Here is a 14677-nt window from a genome sequence, read left to right on the forward strand (position 1 = left end):
TCATTAATCATGGAGTTAAGAAGCTATGAAACAATTGACATATTGAAGACTTGTCAAAAGAGCTGGTATGGGGACCCCTGGGTGACTCAGTCGCTGAGCATCTGCCTTTACTCAAGTTGTGATCCCGGGGCCCTGGGATCGAGTCCCGCATCGGGCTCCCTGCAGGGAGCCTGCTTCTCCCTCTGCCTGTGTCTCTGCCTCTCTCTGGGTCTCTCATGAATAAATAAATAAAATCTTAAAAAAAAAAAAAAAAAGGAGCTGGTATGAGCTGGCTCCAGCTCACTACTGCCTTTAAAGAAATCACATAAATTTTATTTTCTACGACAGATATATTCAAAAGTATCTGCATAGGAACCATTTAAATATTGATTTCCATGGTAAATTGCAAACATCAGTCTTACTAATAAAACTTCTTATATTTAACTTTGTAAGAAAATGCCTAATCTATTATATATATTTTATATATGTATATCATGAATTATCGAACATTTGTAAGAAAGCTTATCTGATCATTTAATTGTTAGCAGGAGACTTTTATACTCTGAAAATATAACACAATGTTCAAATTGGATAAAAGTGTGCTTACGAATCTTAAAAAGTATTCAAGGAAATACATGTCATGAATCAAATAATGAGCCAAATCTCTTAGCCACTCTTTTAATACTGATCTAGTAATTCTATCTCTGTAGCTCTAAGCAAAATGAAATAACAGTATCTATACACCAGTTATTATAGTGCTCACCTGTGTGTGTGTCTATATGAGTATGTGTGCATGTGTATTTATGGGGACTAAGAGATAGAAGGAATAAGTGTCAATCAACATGCTACTCTTTACCTTTGCTTTGCTTTTTCTTTTTCCTGTGGTCTTATTCCTCTCCTGTCTGTGATAACGAGCAGGGCACACTCTATCTGAGGGCATAAATAAGAGCCTTTACGCATTTGTAGAGGTAGGTCCCATGTTTAATTAGGCAAATAGTGATTGATAATGATTCCTACTGAGCGGTCAGTGGATGAGCTAAGTTATGAGCTAAGTTTAAATTTTGTTTAAAGTTCTAATTTGCTGTTTGGGGCCAATGGAAGCAGAGCCTGAACCTACTCTTAACTTCTTAGCCCTCCTTTCTGTGGGAGAAACAGGAAAGCAGAAGGAACTAGTGGAGTGCCTGGCACACAGTAGGTCCTCAATATATGCTGGTTGACTGGGAGAAGGAGGAGTTTGAAATCTCAAATACCATCAGTGTTCATTTACAGCTGCCCATATGGAGTACTCAGAATGAATCATTTCTACTTTTTGGAATCCACATCCTACAAGGCTACTTTTGCATGAAGCCTTGAGCCATCACTCCAGAGATATTTGCTTCTTATAAATCCCCATTTGTCTGCCAGTCCAATCCTTGGCAGTCAGAGACGGGCTCCTAGAAACAATGGAGAGTATTTTCCTTACATGTGTATCACCCACTACAATGTTGAAACCTTGCAGTGGGAACTGCATTTGAATAAGTATGTTTTAAAAAGTTTCCCTGAACTGAGACTGTGCTCTATAGTTATTATTTCATGTAATAAATATGAATATAGATCTAAAGGTGAAACTTGGAAACAAATCCTATCCCTGAATACCTTTTTTTGAATATATTAAAAATTACTTGGTAGCAATTCTCTTTTTTGCTAACAATTATTGCTATAAGTAAATGTTCGGTGTTCATTCTGTCCACTCACCTCTTTTTATCTTTAAGCAGCAGTCTTAAAAATACATAATTTCCCTTACACTTCCCTCCAGGGCTGAGAAACAACCATATTCCCACGTTTTTGTAGCCACCATAGGGGAAAATCATGGGCATTTTATTTTTATTTTTTTTCATTAACGTATAGTGTATTATTAGTTTCAGAGGTAGAGTTCAGTGATTCATCAATTGTATGTAACATCCAGGGCTTGTTACATCACGTGCCCTTTTTAATGCCACGGGGATCTTAAATAGCAAAATGACTCCAATTAAGAATTTATTTCCTCAGAGAATTTCATAATCATTCATGGATTGAAGTTTATTTGATAGACTGTGCCTACTAACAGTGAAGCAATCTTCTCTTACGTGGCCGGAGAGCCATATCACTCCTTAGAGGGACTTCGGACATGGTCTATCGCTGCTTAGAAATAAGTCATTTCACATGAGGGAACTGTGGCCATAAAGACATCAGCAAAGGGATCCCTGGGTGGCGCAGAGGTTTGGCGCCTGCCTTTGGCTCAGGGCGCGATCCTGGAGACCCGGGATCGAATCCCACGTCGGGCTCCCGGTGCATGGAGCCTGCTTCTCCCTCTGCCTGTGTCTCTGCCTCTCTCTCTCTCTGTGACTATCATAAATAAAAAAAAAAAAAAAAAAAAAAAAAAGACATCAGCAAATAAGAGCTCGTGGTTCATGACATCCTGAGTAAATTTTTTTCCCCTTCGGTAAGTTCAGAGGCAGATTTTCTATGAACAAGTTAAAACTTAGTTTTTAGGGTCTCTCACATAGCTCCCTTCCAGGCCCAATAGACAAGCCCCAGCAATGAGATCTTTTCCTTGAAATGTGACCTCCAAACTATAAGCTTCAGACATCACAAAACAGGGCTCTACCTCTGGGCATATCCCTGGAGGGAGTAGTGGGATAGAGTGGAAAGAGTGCTGTTGAGAATGCCTAGAGGCCTCAATTCGAGTCTGTCTTTGGCGCAGTCTTGTGAATATTCTTTCAAAATCATTGAAGATGATTGCCAAGTTTCATCAGTTTGTGTCTCTGTGGAACGATAGGTCATTAGCCATTCCATCCCCTCTTCCCCTCTGAATTTTGTAATAATTACCTGAAGTCACGTTCAAATGATTAAAAGTTAGAGTTCAGAAGTCATCAGTAATTAAATGAAACATATGAAAACTGAAAAGTGTTTGGAATTAGTCTTGTTAAACATGAGGTCACCGCTGCCTTCTGCCAGTCAACCAAGTCAGCAGCAGAAATCTCAAAGAACTCTCCCTAACTCACGTCTGTCTCTGCTTCTCCTACAGAGGAAGCTTCACAGCCATGCCCAAGTGAGAAGTGGTTTTTAATCCTGGATTGCAGCGGAGTAACTTTCTTTGACTATTCTGGAGTCTCCATGCTTGTTGAGGTATTTACATGGCTTGTGTTTGGACTGATTCTTAACCTTTTCTTTGGTCAACAGGAGTTTTCACCAACTACTCTCAGCCCCGGGGTCTTTGACTCCACCTGTTTCAGTACCCACCTCACCCATTCTCCCCAGAGGACATAGGACTTTAGGCCTCCCACTGCCATAGATTCTCTGCAGGAGATCCCATCAAGCTTCCGGTGTGTGTATATGTAGGGGCCCGGGTGGTGGTGGTGGGTAATCACATGGGCTGGTCAGAGAGAACAGGACACAGGCTTGAGATGTGGTGGGCATAGCACATGCTGGGCAGTCAGCATACAGGCTTCTGGGAAGAAGAGTCCCCTCCGTGAGAAAGTGCCTCTGGTGATGGCAGGATGGTTTCTCTTACCCCCATGGATGGTGTAGTTTGACCAGATACCATATCTGATCCCTCAAATGGTCCCCAGTGCAGGCGCTTTTCTCCATTCTGTTGGGTGATGGGGCTTACTTTTCTACTCTGTGATCTCCATGGTGTCTCCATGGTCCTGGTGTGCAAAAAATAAAACTGCTTATTTCTTTAAAATAAATGTAGCTTACAAGACATTTCCACAGAAGGAAGAAAACCTAATTTTTCCAATTCAAGGAAATCTCAGACACTTCTGGCATATTTTCCTCTACTTTTTTTTTGGGGGGGGTGGGATGCTATGTCAACAATAAATACCATGTCAACTAGGTCTCCTTTGTTCTCTCCCTCAGTGTCTTAAATTTGTTGGGGAGGGTCTTGAGGATGGAGCAGCATCTGTTCCTCAACCATCCTTAGTCCTCCACCAGCTTCTGCTGCACGGAGCTCAGCTTACCTGTGTCTGGGTGTCTGCTCCCCACGGGTTCTCTATCCTCACCGCACACTCTCCCGCATGGGTGGCTTTCTATTCTGCCAAAAACGTAATCAAAATCCTGTGAACAATTTCTGGAGCTCTTTCTCTGCTTATCTCCCTCATTTCCATTACTCTCTCCCACGGATTTCACCCACCCAGTCCTTCCTGAACTGTCTTCCGTCTGCTCAGCTCAGTGAAGCTCTTGCATTTTACTCAGGCGTCCATCACACTCTGGCCCAGAAGCTGCTTTGTGCAGAAAGCTGAGCTCTCAGAGAGCTTGTCTCATCGATTTTCTTTCTCTCAGGGGACTCGGTCCTCTGCTCCCTGTCCCCACTGTCTGAAAACAGTTTGTGTATCTTTGTTCGGTTGCCTACATATTTATGGAGGAGGGGATAGTCTTGTGTTAGGTACTCGTCAGGGCAAGAAGCAGAAATTGGAAATAGACTTTTAAAGAGGGAAGATCAGTAGTTTCTAAAGGGCTTCACGTTGCAAGTGTTGGTTGTTTTCTGTGGTGTTGTGTAACTGTGCTATTTATAAATATAAATCGGAAATGTCTGACCTTCCAAATTCAAGATAGTGCAGGGTCAAAAAAAAAAACAAGAAATATAGCACAAAGGTCAACTTCCCTACGAAGATAGGGATGAGAAGATGGGGAGGGGAAGCTGCTCAGTGTGTGACAGTCAGACGTGGTCCCAGTCCTGTCACACTAGCCATGAAGTGTTGGGGAGCTCATTAACCCTCCTGGATCGCATTGTATTCACCTCATAAAAATGAGGGGGTGATTTTGTTTCAGTATGAGCAGATAATTAGAAAGCAAAAATGCAAAAACAGTTGAGTTTTAAATATCCTGGACTTCAGTCTAGTGGCTATTTTGGGTATGTCACCCCTTTTTTCTACATAATATGCTTTTGTTTTCTTGTTGCTCACTATAAAGACTGCACAATTTGGCATAGTTCAACCTAAATATGTCATATTTTCTTGTATCTAAATCTGGACTGTAGACAGATAGTTCTTCATGGGAGGGCTCCCTGTGTTCCGTATTTCTATTTCCTCTGTGTCACCAGGATCTAGAACAGTGCTCCTCAGTGAATGTGCAGAAGGCTCACCTGGGGTGCTCTTCGACAACACAGTCTTTTGGGCCCTGGTTTGGGTCCAGGAATCTTTATTTAAACAACCACGAGTGATTTTGAGGCAAGTGGTCCAAGATCATATTTTGGAAAACACTAGATTAGGATTGTCCATTTACTGGAAAAGACCAGGATATACAGTTTTTGTTTGATTGTATTTCACATTTATTTTGAATATTCTCAAATGTTCACTAGCTGTTCTCTTTTTATATTGCAAATCGGGGGATCCCTGGGTGGCGCAGCGGTTTGGCGCCTGCCTTTGGCCCAGGGCGCGATCCTGGAGACCCAGGATCGAATCCCACGTCGGGCTCCCGGTGCATGGAGCCTGCTTCTCCCTCTGCCTATGTCTCTGCCTCTCTCTCTCTCTCTCTCTCTCTGTGTGTGTGTGACTATCATAAATAAAAAAAAAAAATTTATATTGCAAATCGGGATTAGAGTTAGTAGACAGGAGGAAATGGTTACTTATTCCCATTGAGTTTAGGATCAGAAGTTGAAAATCCAGAGGAATCCAAATAATTCAGGTACTGAGCATGTTGAGAAAGAGTTTTTTGTTTTGTTTTGTTTTTTTCTTCTTTCCCTTTGTCTCCACAGTTTTAAAATACACAATAGAATTATGGGATAAATCAACTGATGCATTTTATTTTCAAATTAGCAGAAAATAACATTTGCCCATGGCTTGGTGTTTTGTCTCACCAGCAATTTTGTGTCAATTTGCCCTTTTTAAATTTCCGTATTACTATTTGGTTTATTTCATCATGGTTACAGTAAATTATGATGTATATTAAGAACATTGGCTTTAAAGATAGATAAATTCTGGGTCCAAATAGTAGCGGTATAATGAATTCCATGATCTAGGCTTAAGTATTTGCTTTTCTGTAAGCTGGCAGTAGACATACCCACTTCATCAAGTTATGAAGCTTAGCAATGATGTATTGCAAAGAAAGCACACAACAAAGTTTCTAGAAATTAATATGTACTCATAATTCTAGCTTTTATTATTTGTTTTTAATTTGCAAAAGTCATTTCTTAAGATGCAAGTAATATCATTGTGACTAATAATAATTTTTTAGTTGCAGCCACTGAAAGAGGGTCCAGATAAAGAGTCACAGATTCTCTGGAGCCATGAATGTCTTCCCGCTTCCTAACATTTCTGGATTATTTCCTTAGTCACTGTAGTGTTAGGAACATTCCCACATTCCCCTTTGAGTTATAGGTTGAAGAAATGGAGTGACTTGTGTTTATTCTTCTCTTTAGGACACTGGGGAGGTCAAAGAACTGGAGATTACGTTTATCAATATCGATAAGCCACCTGTAGCAATGTGTTTGTGCTTCCTGAGCTTGAGAAAAAGTCAAACACTGAGCAGTCACCTTGAATTAATCCTTTTAACTTATAAAAACAGTAGCCATTCATTTTGGCAAAGTCTCAGTCCGTGTATTGTTTGTTTGTGTGCTTGTTTATTCATGCTCAGAGTGGGTTATTTTGTAATTATTTTGTAATCTCCTGTTATTTTACAGTTCTTCTCACACATAACTGCTTACTTCAGGAACAATACAAGGGGGAACATTTGGAGTGTTGTGTAAATGCTTTCTATATTTTATATGTGAGATACTTCTCTATTACATAACCAGATCCATCCTACTGTTGATAAAACTTCTCAATTTATTTTCACTGAGTTTCATGGGTTGACTTTGATCAAGTCATGATCCATCTAGTCCTAGATTCCCAGGATCTACTATCCTGGGAATTTGAATCCACCTCTATCAAATGCGAAAACTTCAGATTTAACCTTATATAGCTTTTTTTCTGCTCTGAATTTAAATCAGGGCCTTCAGTAAGTTGTCCCTACATGGTATCTTCTAGGATGTGAATGAGGCAAGACTCTAGAATATGTCAAGCAAATTAGTTAGGATCCCTCATCTTGCAGGACCTTTAAAAATAGAAGTTGGAAAAAAAAAAAAAAGAAGTTGGGCGATCCACCTTGGCTTCGATTATTTTGGTTCTCAGCTTACCGTGCACCGATGGGATCTGAGAGTCCATGAATATGTGCAGATTGTTGTAAAATATTAAACTAAGCAGTAGGTCGGCAGTTTTCATCACTTTATAAATGGGTCCTCGACTTCCAGTAAAAGAGAACAACTTTCTGTCATCTTATAGGGAAATAAATGTGTTTAATGTTTATTAGAGAAGTTTCATTTATTACATGAAAATGTAGGGGGCCAGACTTAGTTGCAGGAAAGGTAAATACCCTGCTGCATTAATCTCGGGCTGGCGAAGTCTGCGGGGTACGCCTGACTGTGTAGCAATACCTCCCTCTGGTGGTCTGACATCATAAACTTTGGCTTTTTGTTGTTTTTAACTAGAAATTCTCCTTTCATCTTCAGCCCATCTTTTCCTTTCCTGCCTGCTATCCTGAATTAATTATGAATATACCATTTTAAATCTTCCAGGTTTACATGGACTGTAAGAGCAGGAGTGTGGATGTATCGTTAGCCCATTGCACAGGTGAGGGAAGATTCCGGGCTAACCTTGAATGTGATCCTTCTGCTGTTCCATCTGTCCTTATGTTACTTATGTTTTCTCGTAGCTTCCTTGATGAAAGCCGTGAAGTACTGTGGAAACCCAGACTCAGAGAAACCAATTTCTTTTGAATCAGTATCTGCTGCGTTAAGTAACATCTATTCAAATAAGGTGAGCCATGCAAGCTGGCCTGCAGGAGTCATTAGACAAATTAGAATGTAGAATCAAAGGCTTTGCATTTTTTGGTATTAGCTTATCACCCCACTGGTATTTAAAACCTATTACAATTTTCCCCTTCCCAGAGCCCTCTGCTACGGTAAAGGAATGTTTCCGTTCCTTACTTGGATCAGTTATGAACATTGTTTAATAATTTGGGTCTTTTAACAATATCATAGCTTAGAGGATTTAGGGATCACCTATTAAGTGCAAACTGCTTGCTTGTAAAGTAGATGCTTCTTCCAGGATCTACTATCCTGGGAATTTGAATCCACCTCTGTCAAATGCTAAAACTTCAGATTTAGCCTTATATAGCTTTTTTTCTGCTCTGATACCCTTACTCTGAGTTCATATTGCCATCTTTGGAAACATTATTTGCAGAGCCCAGAACTGCCATGATATGAAGTGTCAAAGTAATCCTCCAAATACTGGGCTTTATAGTTAGTTTTAGAGCTGTTCCTAGAGCTTTGATTTCCTGAAAATTTTCTTTGACTTTGAATCATTCTGCTTTTCCTCATCCCTGGAACAGCATTTGGTGCTTCCCAGAGTCATCCCTATCCTATTCAATCACAACACTGTGTATTTACAAATTAAAATAATAATGCACTGATTATTATTACTATTATTATTATATACATTTATTGAATGTTCATTATATTGCAGGAATAGCCTAAGAGCTTTACCTATATTAGTTCATTAGGCTTGCCACAACCTTGTGAGGTAGAGACTATTATTTAACCTCTTTTAGAAATGAGGAAACTGAGGCCCGGGCAAATTATATCATTTGTAAGTGGAGAGAGCCGGTTTCAAAGGCAGCAGTCTGACCTTGGACTTGGAGCTTGCAGCCACCATCCTGTCTTGCCTCACAGAATGCCTGTCTGCTTAACTTGGCTGGACAGCTTGCATCAGCTGTTACTGTTCTTTGATTATAGTACCAATTTAAGCGTCGAACATGTGCTTATTTCTTCCTCTTCTATTTTAGAATTTGAGCAAACTCAGTGATCACAGTGAAGTCTGAGACCTTTTTCCTGCAATACAGCTCCTGCCTTAGTAACTGCCCTGAAGAGGCCATTCTCTGGCATTTTGCACAACCACTTTTGGCGTTGAGATCCTACGGATGACCTCTGCTTTAAGTATGATGTGACTTCATAACCACATAGCCACTGGTCAAGATTCACCAGCGGTTCTTTCTACTCTTTGTTAGTAAACAGATTTACTTAGTAGGTTACCGTATAGTTATTTTATAAAAACCGGTACACATTTCGTTTTAGTGTACTGAAAGTTAAAACCTGAATTTATTTCCTTTGCCATGGTATTTTGTGTTTTATTTCTGTTTTGTTGTTAAGTCAACTTGCAAAACCGAGAAACCCTTTGTCATAAGAGATTTAGAACATTTGCAAGCCATTTGTAAAAACCCAGGATCATCTGTAACTAATACATAAAAACAACTTAGCAAATGTGCCATTTGCCCCTCCAAAAAACCAAAAAAGCCATTAAACATCGCTAAGATTAAATGTTTCTTTATACAATATGATACGAAATTCACCGAAATTAAGTCAAACAAAAATGAATGACAAACTAGAAGGCATTGTTCGTCATGTCTTTCCATGCAAGGAAGTCTTCAAGATTATTTTCCAGATAAGTATCCCAGTGAAACCAAGTTCTTGACATTATTAGTCTTTTTACTCTGAATATTAGAAATGCTTAGCCCTAAATTCTGCATTTCAACCCAATGAAGTCTGTTTTTACCTTACGTTTTATTGGAGCTGGAGCGTATGAAAGTTGCACCTTTTATATTTTGTTATAAATGATGTTTAGACGAGAAAATAAATACCACCAGTAGAATAGCTTTGTGCTATTCTAAAATACAATTATCTGTAGTAGTTTGGGACTTTCTTATTTCACAGAGACAGTCGATATAATGTAAGACATTTATCTCTCTATATTCATTTAGATAGATAAGTCTCCATAGTATGTTTTTCCTTTTCTTTTCCTAGAGTAGGACTTAGATATGTGATTATCTATAAACATGCCAAATCAACAGCATAATTGACAAACACCATAGGCCAGGGTGACTGGTATAAATTGTTGCTTTCATGCTTGTACGTATATTTTCAATCGTGTACAATTACCCAGAGTTTCATATTTTTATCAGACAATTTGATACAAAGAAATCTCATTTTCAAAGATAAGTCTGGTTAAGTTTGAAGGTATTGGAACTGTTCTTGAAATTACCAGTGTAACAGAGAGCCAGGTACTTTAAAGTGAATTTGAAAAGTAGGTTGAAAACAGAACTTAAAGACTGGTCATGTGGGTATTTTTGTGGGCATCTGTATGAGAATTTGCCTGCCAAGTGATATACTGTCCCTAGCAAATGTGTGGTAAACATTCATATGGCCCTTAATTTTCACATTAAACCATAGGTAGGACAATGTAATAAAATGAAGGGGAATAATACATGTTTTGAATCTCATAACTTACCTCCCCTGCCATTTCAATTTTGGTTGACATGAGCTAAAAAGAAAAGTCTTTGTCCTAAAGGAAGCCTCATCACATCCTTTCATCACTAAATTGGATTGAAGTGAGTGAGGACAACTTTCATTCTCTTTAAATATCATTCCAAGAAAAAGTGGAGGTAACAGGTGGAGGTAAAATTTCCTTAGAGAAAGGAGTTTCTGTCTGCTTTGTCCATTTAAACTATCCCAGTGGTGGATGGTGGCAACATTTACCATCCATAACCCATTGATGTTGGCACATAAAGGTGAGTCAAAGAAAGTTAAGGAAAGAAAATATATTTTGCTGTGTATAAATTGATATTTTGCTGTCCAGCTTTAGCCTATCACTGAATTCATGCACTGCAGGCATTTTATAATTTGTAAGAGATTGTGGGCCATGGATGAGCTCAAATTCATTACAGTTAATCAATGGATGCTTTGTTCTATTTTATTGTTAAAGATGACACAGTATAGTCTGAGCAGGTGTATTTGAATGCATTTCAGTATTTATAGTAGAAGTTTAGTGGATAAAACTTGAAAGCCAATAACTTAAGTGTCGAATGTTAATACTATTTTCCAAGTAAGGGAAGACCACGCACTGGGTAACGATCTTTGTTCTGTCTTCTTCTGCATGCCAAGGTCACAGTGACTTAACCTGGAAAAATTTATTGGAATTGAGTTCTGCGTGTCCAAAGTTGAATATGAGTTTTGTACACCCAGATTCTAAAATATACATATTTATTTCAAAGCAAGCATTAACAAAGGAACTATAATATGGTCTTGGTGCTAGAATGTTTCTGGTCATGTTGAATTATTTTTATGAGATCACCTTATTTTTATATATGATAAACTACTTCCGTATTACTTATTATGGTGAAATAAAATTAGAAAAAATTAAAACTGACCTATAAGAGTGTTGAGGACCTAATAGAGTGACATATATAAATTAAGCATAAAATATGAAACCAGGAAAAGACCGTTAACATTACATTTATGCAAATTAAATGCCCTTAAATTTTACCATTTATCTTTCATTTTAAAGGTTATTTGCCCCCGATTATATGATTCAAGTGTTACAAGGTCTAGCTTGAACTACTTTGTGGTAATTTATGTGACAGCTCTCTATTCTATCAATGCGTAATGTAATGAGGAAAGAGATCTTTCTTTTTTAATGAAAACATTAATGTGTTAATACCCTGTATGGATAATGTTTGACATTTAGTGGTTACCAAAATATATTAGTATGTTGTTGAACATACATATGCCTTAGAAATGCACGTTTCTGTCTTCTGTGGGATGATGATCTAATTCGATATAGCATATGCTTTTTGGCAGTGAGTTTGTTGCCAGATTTCAAATAGGGAGTTAAGTGATGCCTTCACAATCCAAAGATTTTTAGTTAAAAATCATGTAGTCTAATATGCCACATTTATTTTTTTATATTTTTCAATGCATTTAATTATCTCTTATAATTCTTTGTACTAACTCAGCATGTAACAAGCAATTTACAAGGAAATAAATTGAAATATGATAACTATTATGCTTGAATAGATTTGTGTCCATTATTTCAAAGTATTTACTCTCCTGCTAAGCAAATAATACATATTGCTTTCTTAGACTGACCACTGTGTGTTGAAAATTCTTGGAAGTATGAATTATTCTTGGTAATTTGTTCTTACGAAACATCAAGCTAGGATGGTAAGAATTATACCTTGATTTATGGGCTGCTAATAAGGACTTTTTTTGCTGCAAGACAACATGGAAACAATTCTCTTTCACTGGGTTTATTATTATTTTTGTTATCTTTTATGTTCTAATTTTAATTAATCTGTCTATGTTAATTTTTATTTGTTTGGATTCTTCCTTTATGTGTTATTGTTTGTCTTTCCTGAGTTCTGAGGCCAGGTTCAGTAGTCTTCAGCTTTTTATTTTTTTTTATTTTTATTTTTTAATTTTTTTTTTAGTCTTCAGCTTTTTAAAGGTTGCTGCTCCAAAGATAAGATAAGGCATGCTTTTAGGTGTTGGAGATACAATGGTGAATAAAACTACAAAAAAATTCCTGTCCTCATAGAGCTTACATTCTAACAAGGGAAAACAGGAAATAGATAAATTTAAAATATACGTATTGATCACATGTGCTAATAATAAGAATAAAGCAAGGAAAGAGAATAGGAAGGATGGTGGAGAGTGGGTGTCCTGGACAAGGTGGCAGGAACAGTGACCAATGGGAGGGTCTTAGTCCGTTCGGGCTACTATAACAAAACATTACAGACTGCAGGGCTTCAACAATAGACATTTATCTCTTAAAGTTCTGTGGGCTGAGAAGATAGGGATGAAGGTGCCAGTTTTTCATGAGAGCTCTTTTCCGGCTCTCGGAAAATGCAATGCTCTCGGCTTGCAAATGTCCACCTTGTTGCTGTGTCCTCGCATGGTGGAGAGAGGAGTGCTCTCTGGTATCTCCTTTTGTAAGGACAGTAATCCTATCACTTAGGACTTCACCTTTGTGACCTTATTTAACCATTATTATTTCCTTATAGGAATCTCACCTTATCTCCAAACACCCACATCTCACCTTGGGAGGGGGGGTGGTGGCGGGGAGGTAGGAATTCCACACATGAACTTTGGACGGGGACTATGGACAATACAGTCCATAGCAAGGAGTTACAGATTTCTTATACACTTGAAAAAAATTTTATGTCTGAGAAACAGGCTTCCTAGAATTTTATGTTTAATAAACTATAATGTTTTAATCACAAATTGTGCGGTTAAAGCATTCCAATACAGAGACAGTAGGCTGGCTTAGCCATTGCTAGCCATGTTAAGCACCTTAGATCAGGTTGTGAGTGAGGTGGTCAGAAATGGGTTGGTAGTGGACCAAAGGCTATTTAGAAGTTGCACAGATGTATATTTTGGTGATGGTTCCTAATGATTAGCCATCTAATTAAAGGTTGAATTGAATCATTTAATTTCTTTTTAGCTATCATATGGTTTTAAAGCAAATACCAACAGAGTCATGCTGAATTCTACCATTTGTCACTGAGACCAGCACAGAACAGAGTCTGAGCACTAACTGCAGTGAGAGGCTCCACTTTTTTTGTTGTTGTTGCTGTTCTTCGGTTTGAGTTTGTTATTTATTTAAGAAAGGAAGGATGTTAGGTTACTGCAAACCACCTAATTGCTCTGAAATGATCTCCTTACTTTCTACTGTTTTAGCCACAGGAAGGTCATATTACTCTAATGCGTCTCCTTTTTGTTCTAAATTATAAAGGACCGCACTCTATCTAGCATAGGAAGCTTTGTAGTATTTTTTCCTTCTGGAGCCTCTGGTTCCTATGGCTGCATTTAGAAATTGGCTGATTAATAAATCCAGTAAGAATACATACTTATTAATTGCTACAGTAAAAAAAAAAAAAGCTTCAATAATAAAATAAATGAAAATTAAACTAAAATTCTATATTTCCTTTGCTTCTAGAGTTATTTTTTCCCTCTTGGTTTTAAAGTAAGTTCTGCCCTTGTGAGAATAGAAAAGTGAAGAAAGAGAGCCTCTTTTAGACTCTAATGTGTTTTCCAGACCAGCTTCCATATTTAAGCCCCCTGTTCCTATACCTCCTTACACTTTGATTTATATCCTACAGAGTTCCCAAGCTTCCCTATTTTCTTAAATTTATAGTAAGGGAATTACTGTTTAAATAAAGGTGCCTTTACTCAGGCTGACAAAGCCTGAGAGAGGGCAGGGAAGGGAGGGCAGGGAGCGCAGCACCCAGGCACTGGGTGGGTTTGGAGGTGAAAGAAAGATGCAGGATGAGGGCAGGGGGTCCGTGAGGAGGAGGATGGCTGACATGATTCACTCCATGGCGGTATGATTTCGGCAGGATCTGGATGTCTCCTGAGTCCGCTTATTTGCTTTACCAGCCTTTTAAGGGATTTGAAGTTCTCATCATGAGTCATTTATTGAAGCTGGACTAAACGTTCTAAGAAAGGAAAAACCATGTAAGCCATTGCCATGCATTGTGTTAGCCTTAGGAAGAACTAGTTCATCTCATCAGCTTATAAGACTGTCATAGTTTTGATGGGGGAGGCTGGTTTGAAATTGTTTGGAACTCAGGGTGCTGCAGAGGGCAGGGTTAGGAGCGATGGTGTTGTGTTAGGAGGCAGGCTGGTGTGCCCCAGGGGCAGTGGGTGGGGGGAGATGGCGATGTTGGGGAGGAGGGCTGAGCCTTATGCCCCTGGCATTCTTGGATGATCAGGGCCCTCCTTGTTCCTCACGCCAAAGACACAGACACAGTGGAAGTGGGGTTCATGAAGCCAAACAATTCTTCCCACATCGCAGCTTTTCCTGGGGCT

General features: G+C 38.6%; 1 protein-coding gene and 1 long non-coding RNA gene across 2 annotated transcripts in view; one reads left to right on the forward strand and one right to left on the reverse strand.

The window, feature by feature from the left end:
* The window catches only part of SLC26A7 (solute carrier family 26 member 7), a 113887-nt gene extending 102014 nt beyond the window's left edge, over nucleotides 1-11873 (forward strand). The window contains exons 16-19 of the mRNA XM_038579731.1: nucleotides 3026-3126; nucleotides 7553-7607; nucleotides 7690-7793; nucleotides 8821-11873. Of these exons, the coding sequence (XP_038435659.1) occupies nucleotides 3026-3126; nucleotides 7553-7607; nucleotides 7690-7793; nucleotides 8821-8856 (296 nt within the window). The 3' untranslated portion in view covers nucleotides 8857-11873. The remainder of the gene's footprint in view (nucleotides 1-3025; nucleotides 3127-7552; nucleotides 7608-7689; nucleotides 7794-8820) is intronic.
* Nucleotides 1826-4476, reverse strand: LOC111093162. Its single transcript, XR_005381225.1, has 3 exons — nucleotides 3960-4476; nucleotides 3512-3647; nucleotides 1826-2343 (listed from the first exon to the last, which is right to left on the reverse strand). It is a non-coding gene; the product is annotated as an uncharacterized LOC111093162 (long non-coding RNA).
* Nucleotides 11874-14677: the final 2804 nt, after the last annotated feature.

Source organism: Canis lupus, chromosome 29, assembly GCF_011100685.1.
Source record: "Canis lupus familiaris isolate Mischka breed German Shepherd chromosome 29, alternate assembly UU_Cfam_GSD_1.0, whole genome shotgun sequence".
Taxonomy (NCBI): Eukaryota; Metazoa; Chordata; class Mammalia; order Carnivora; family Canidae; genus Canis; species Canis lupus.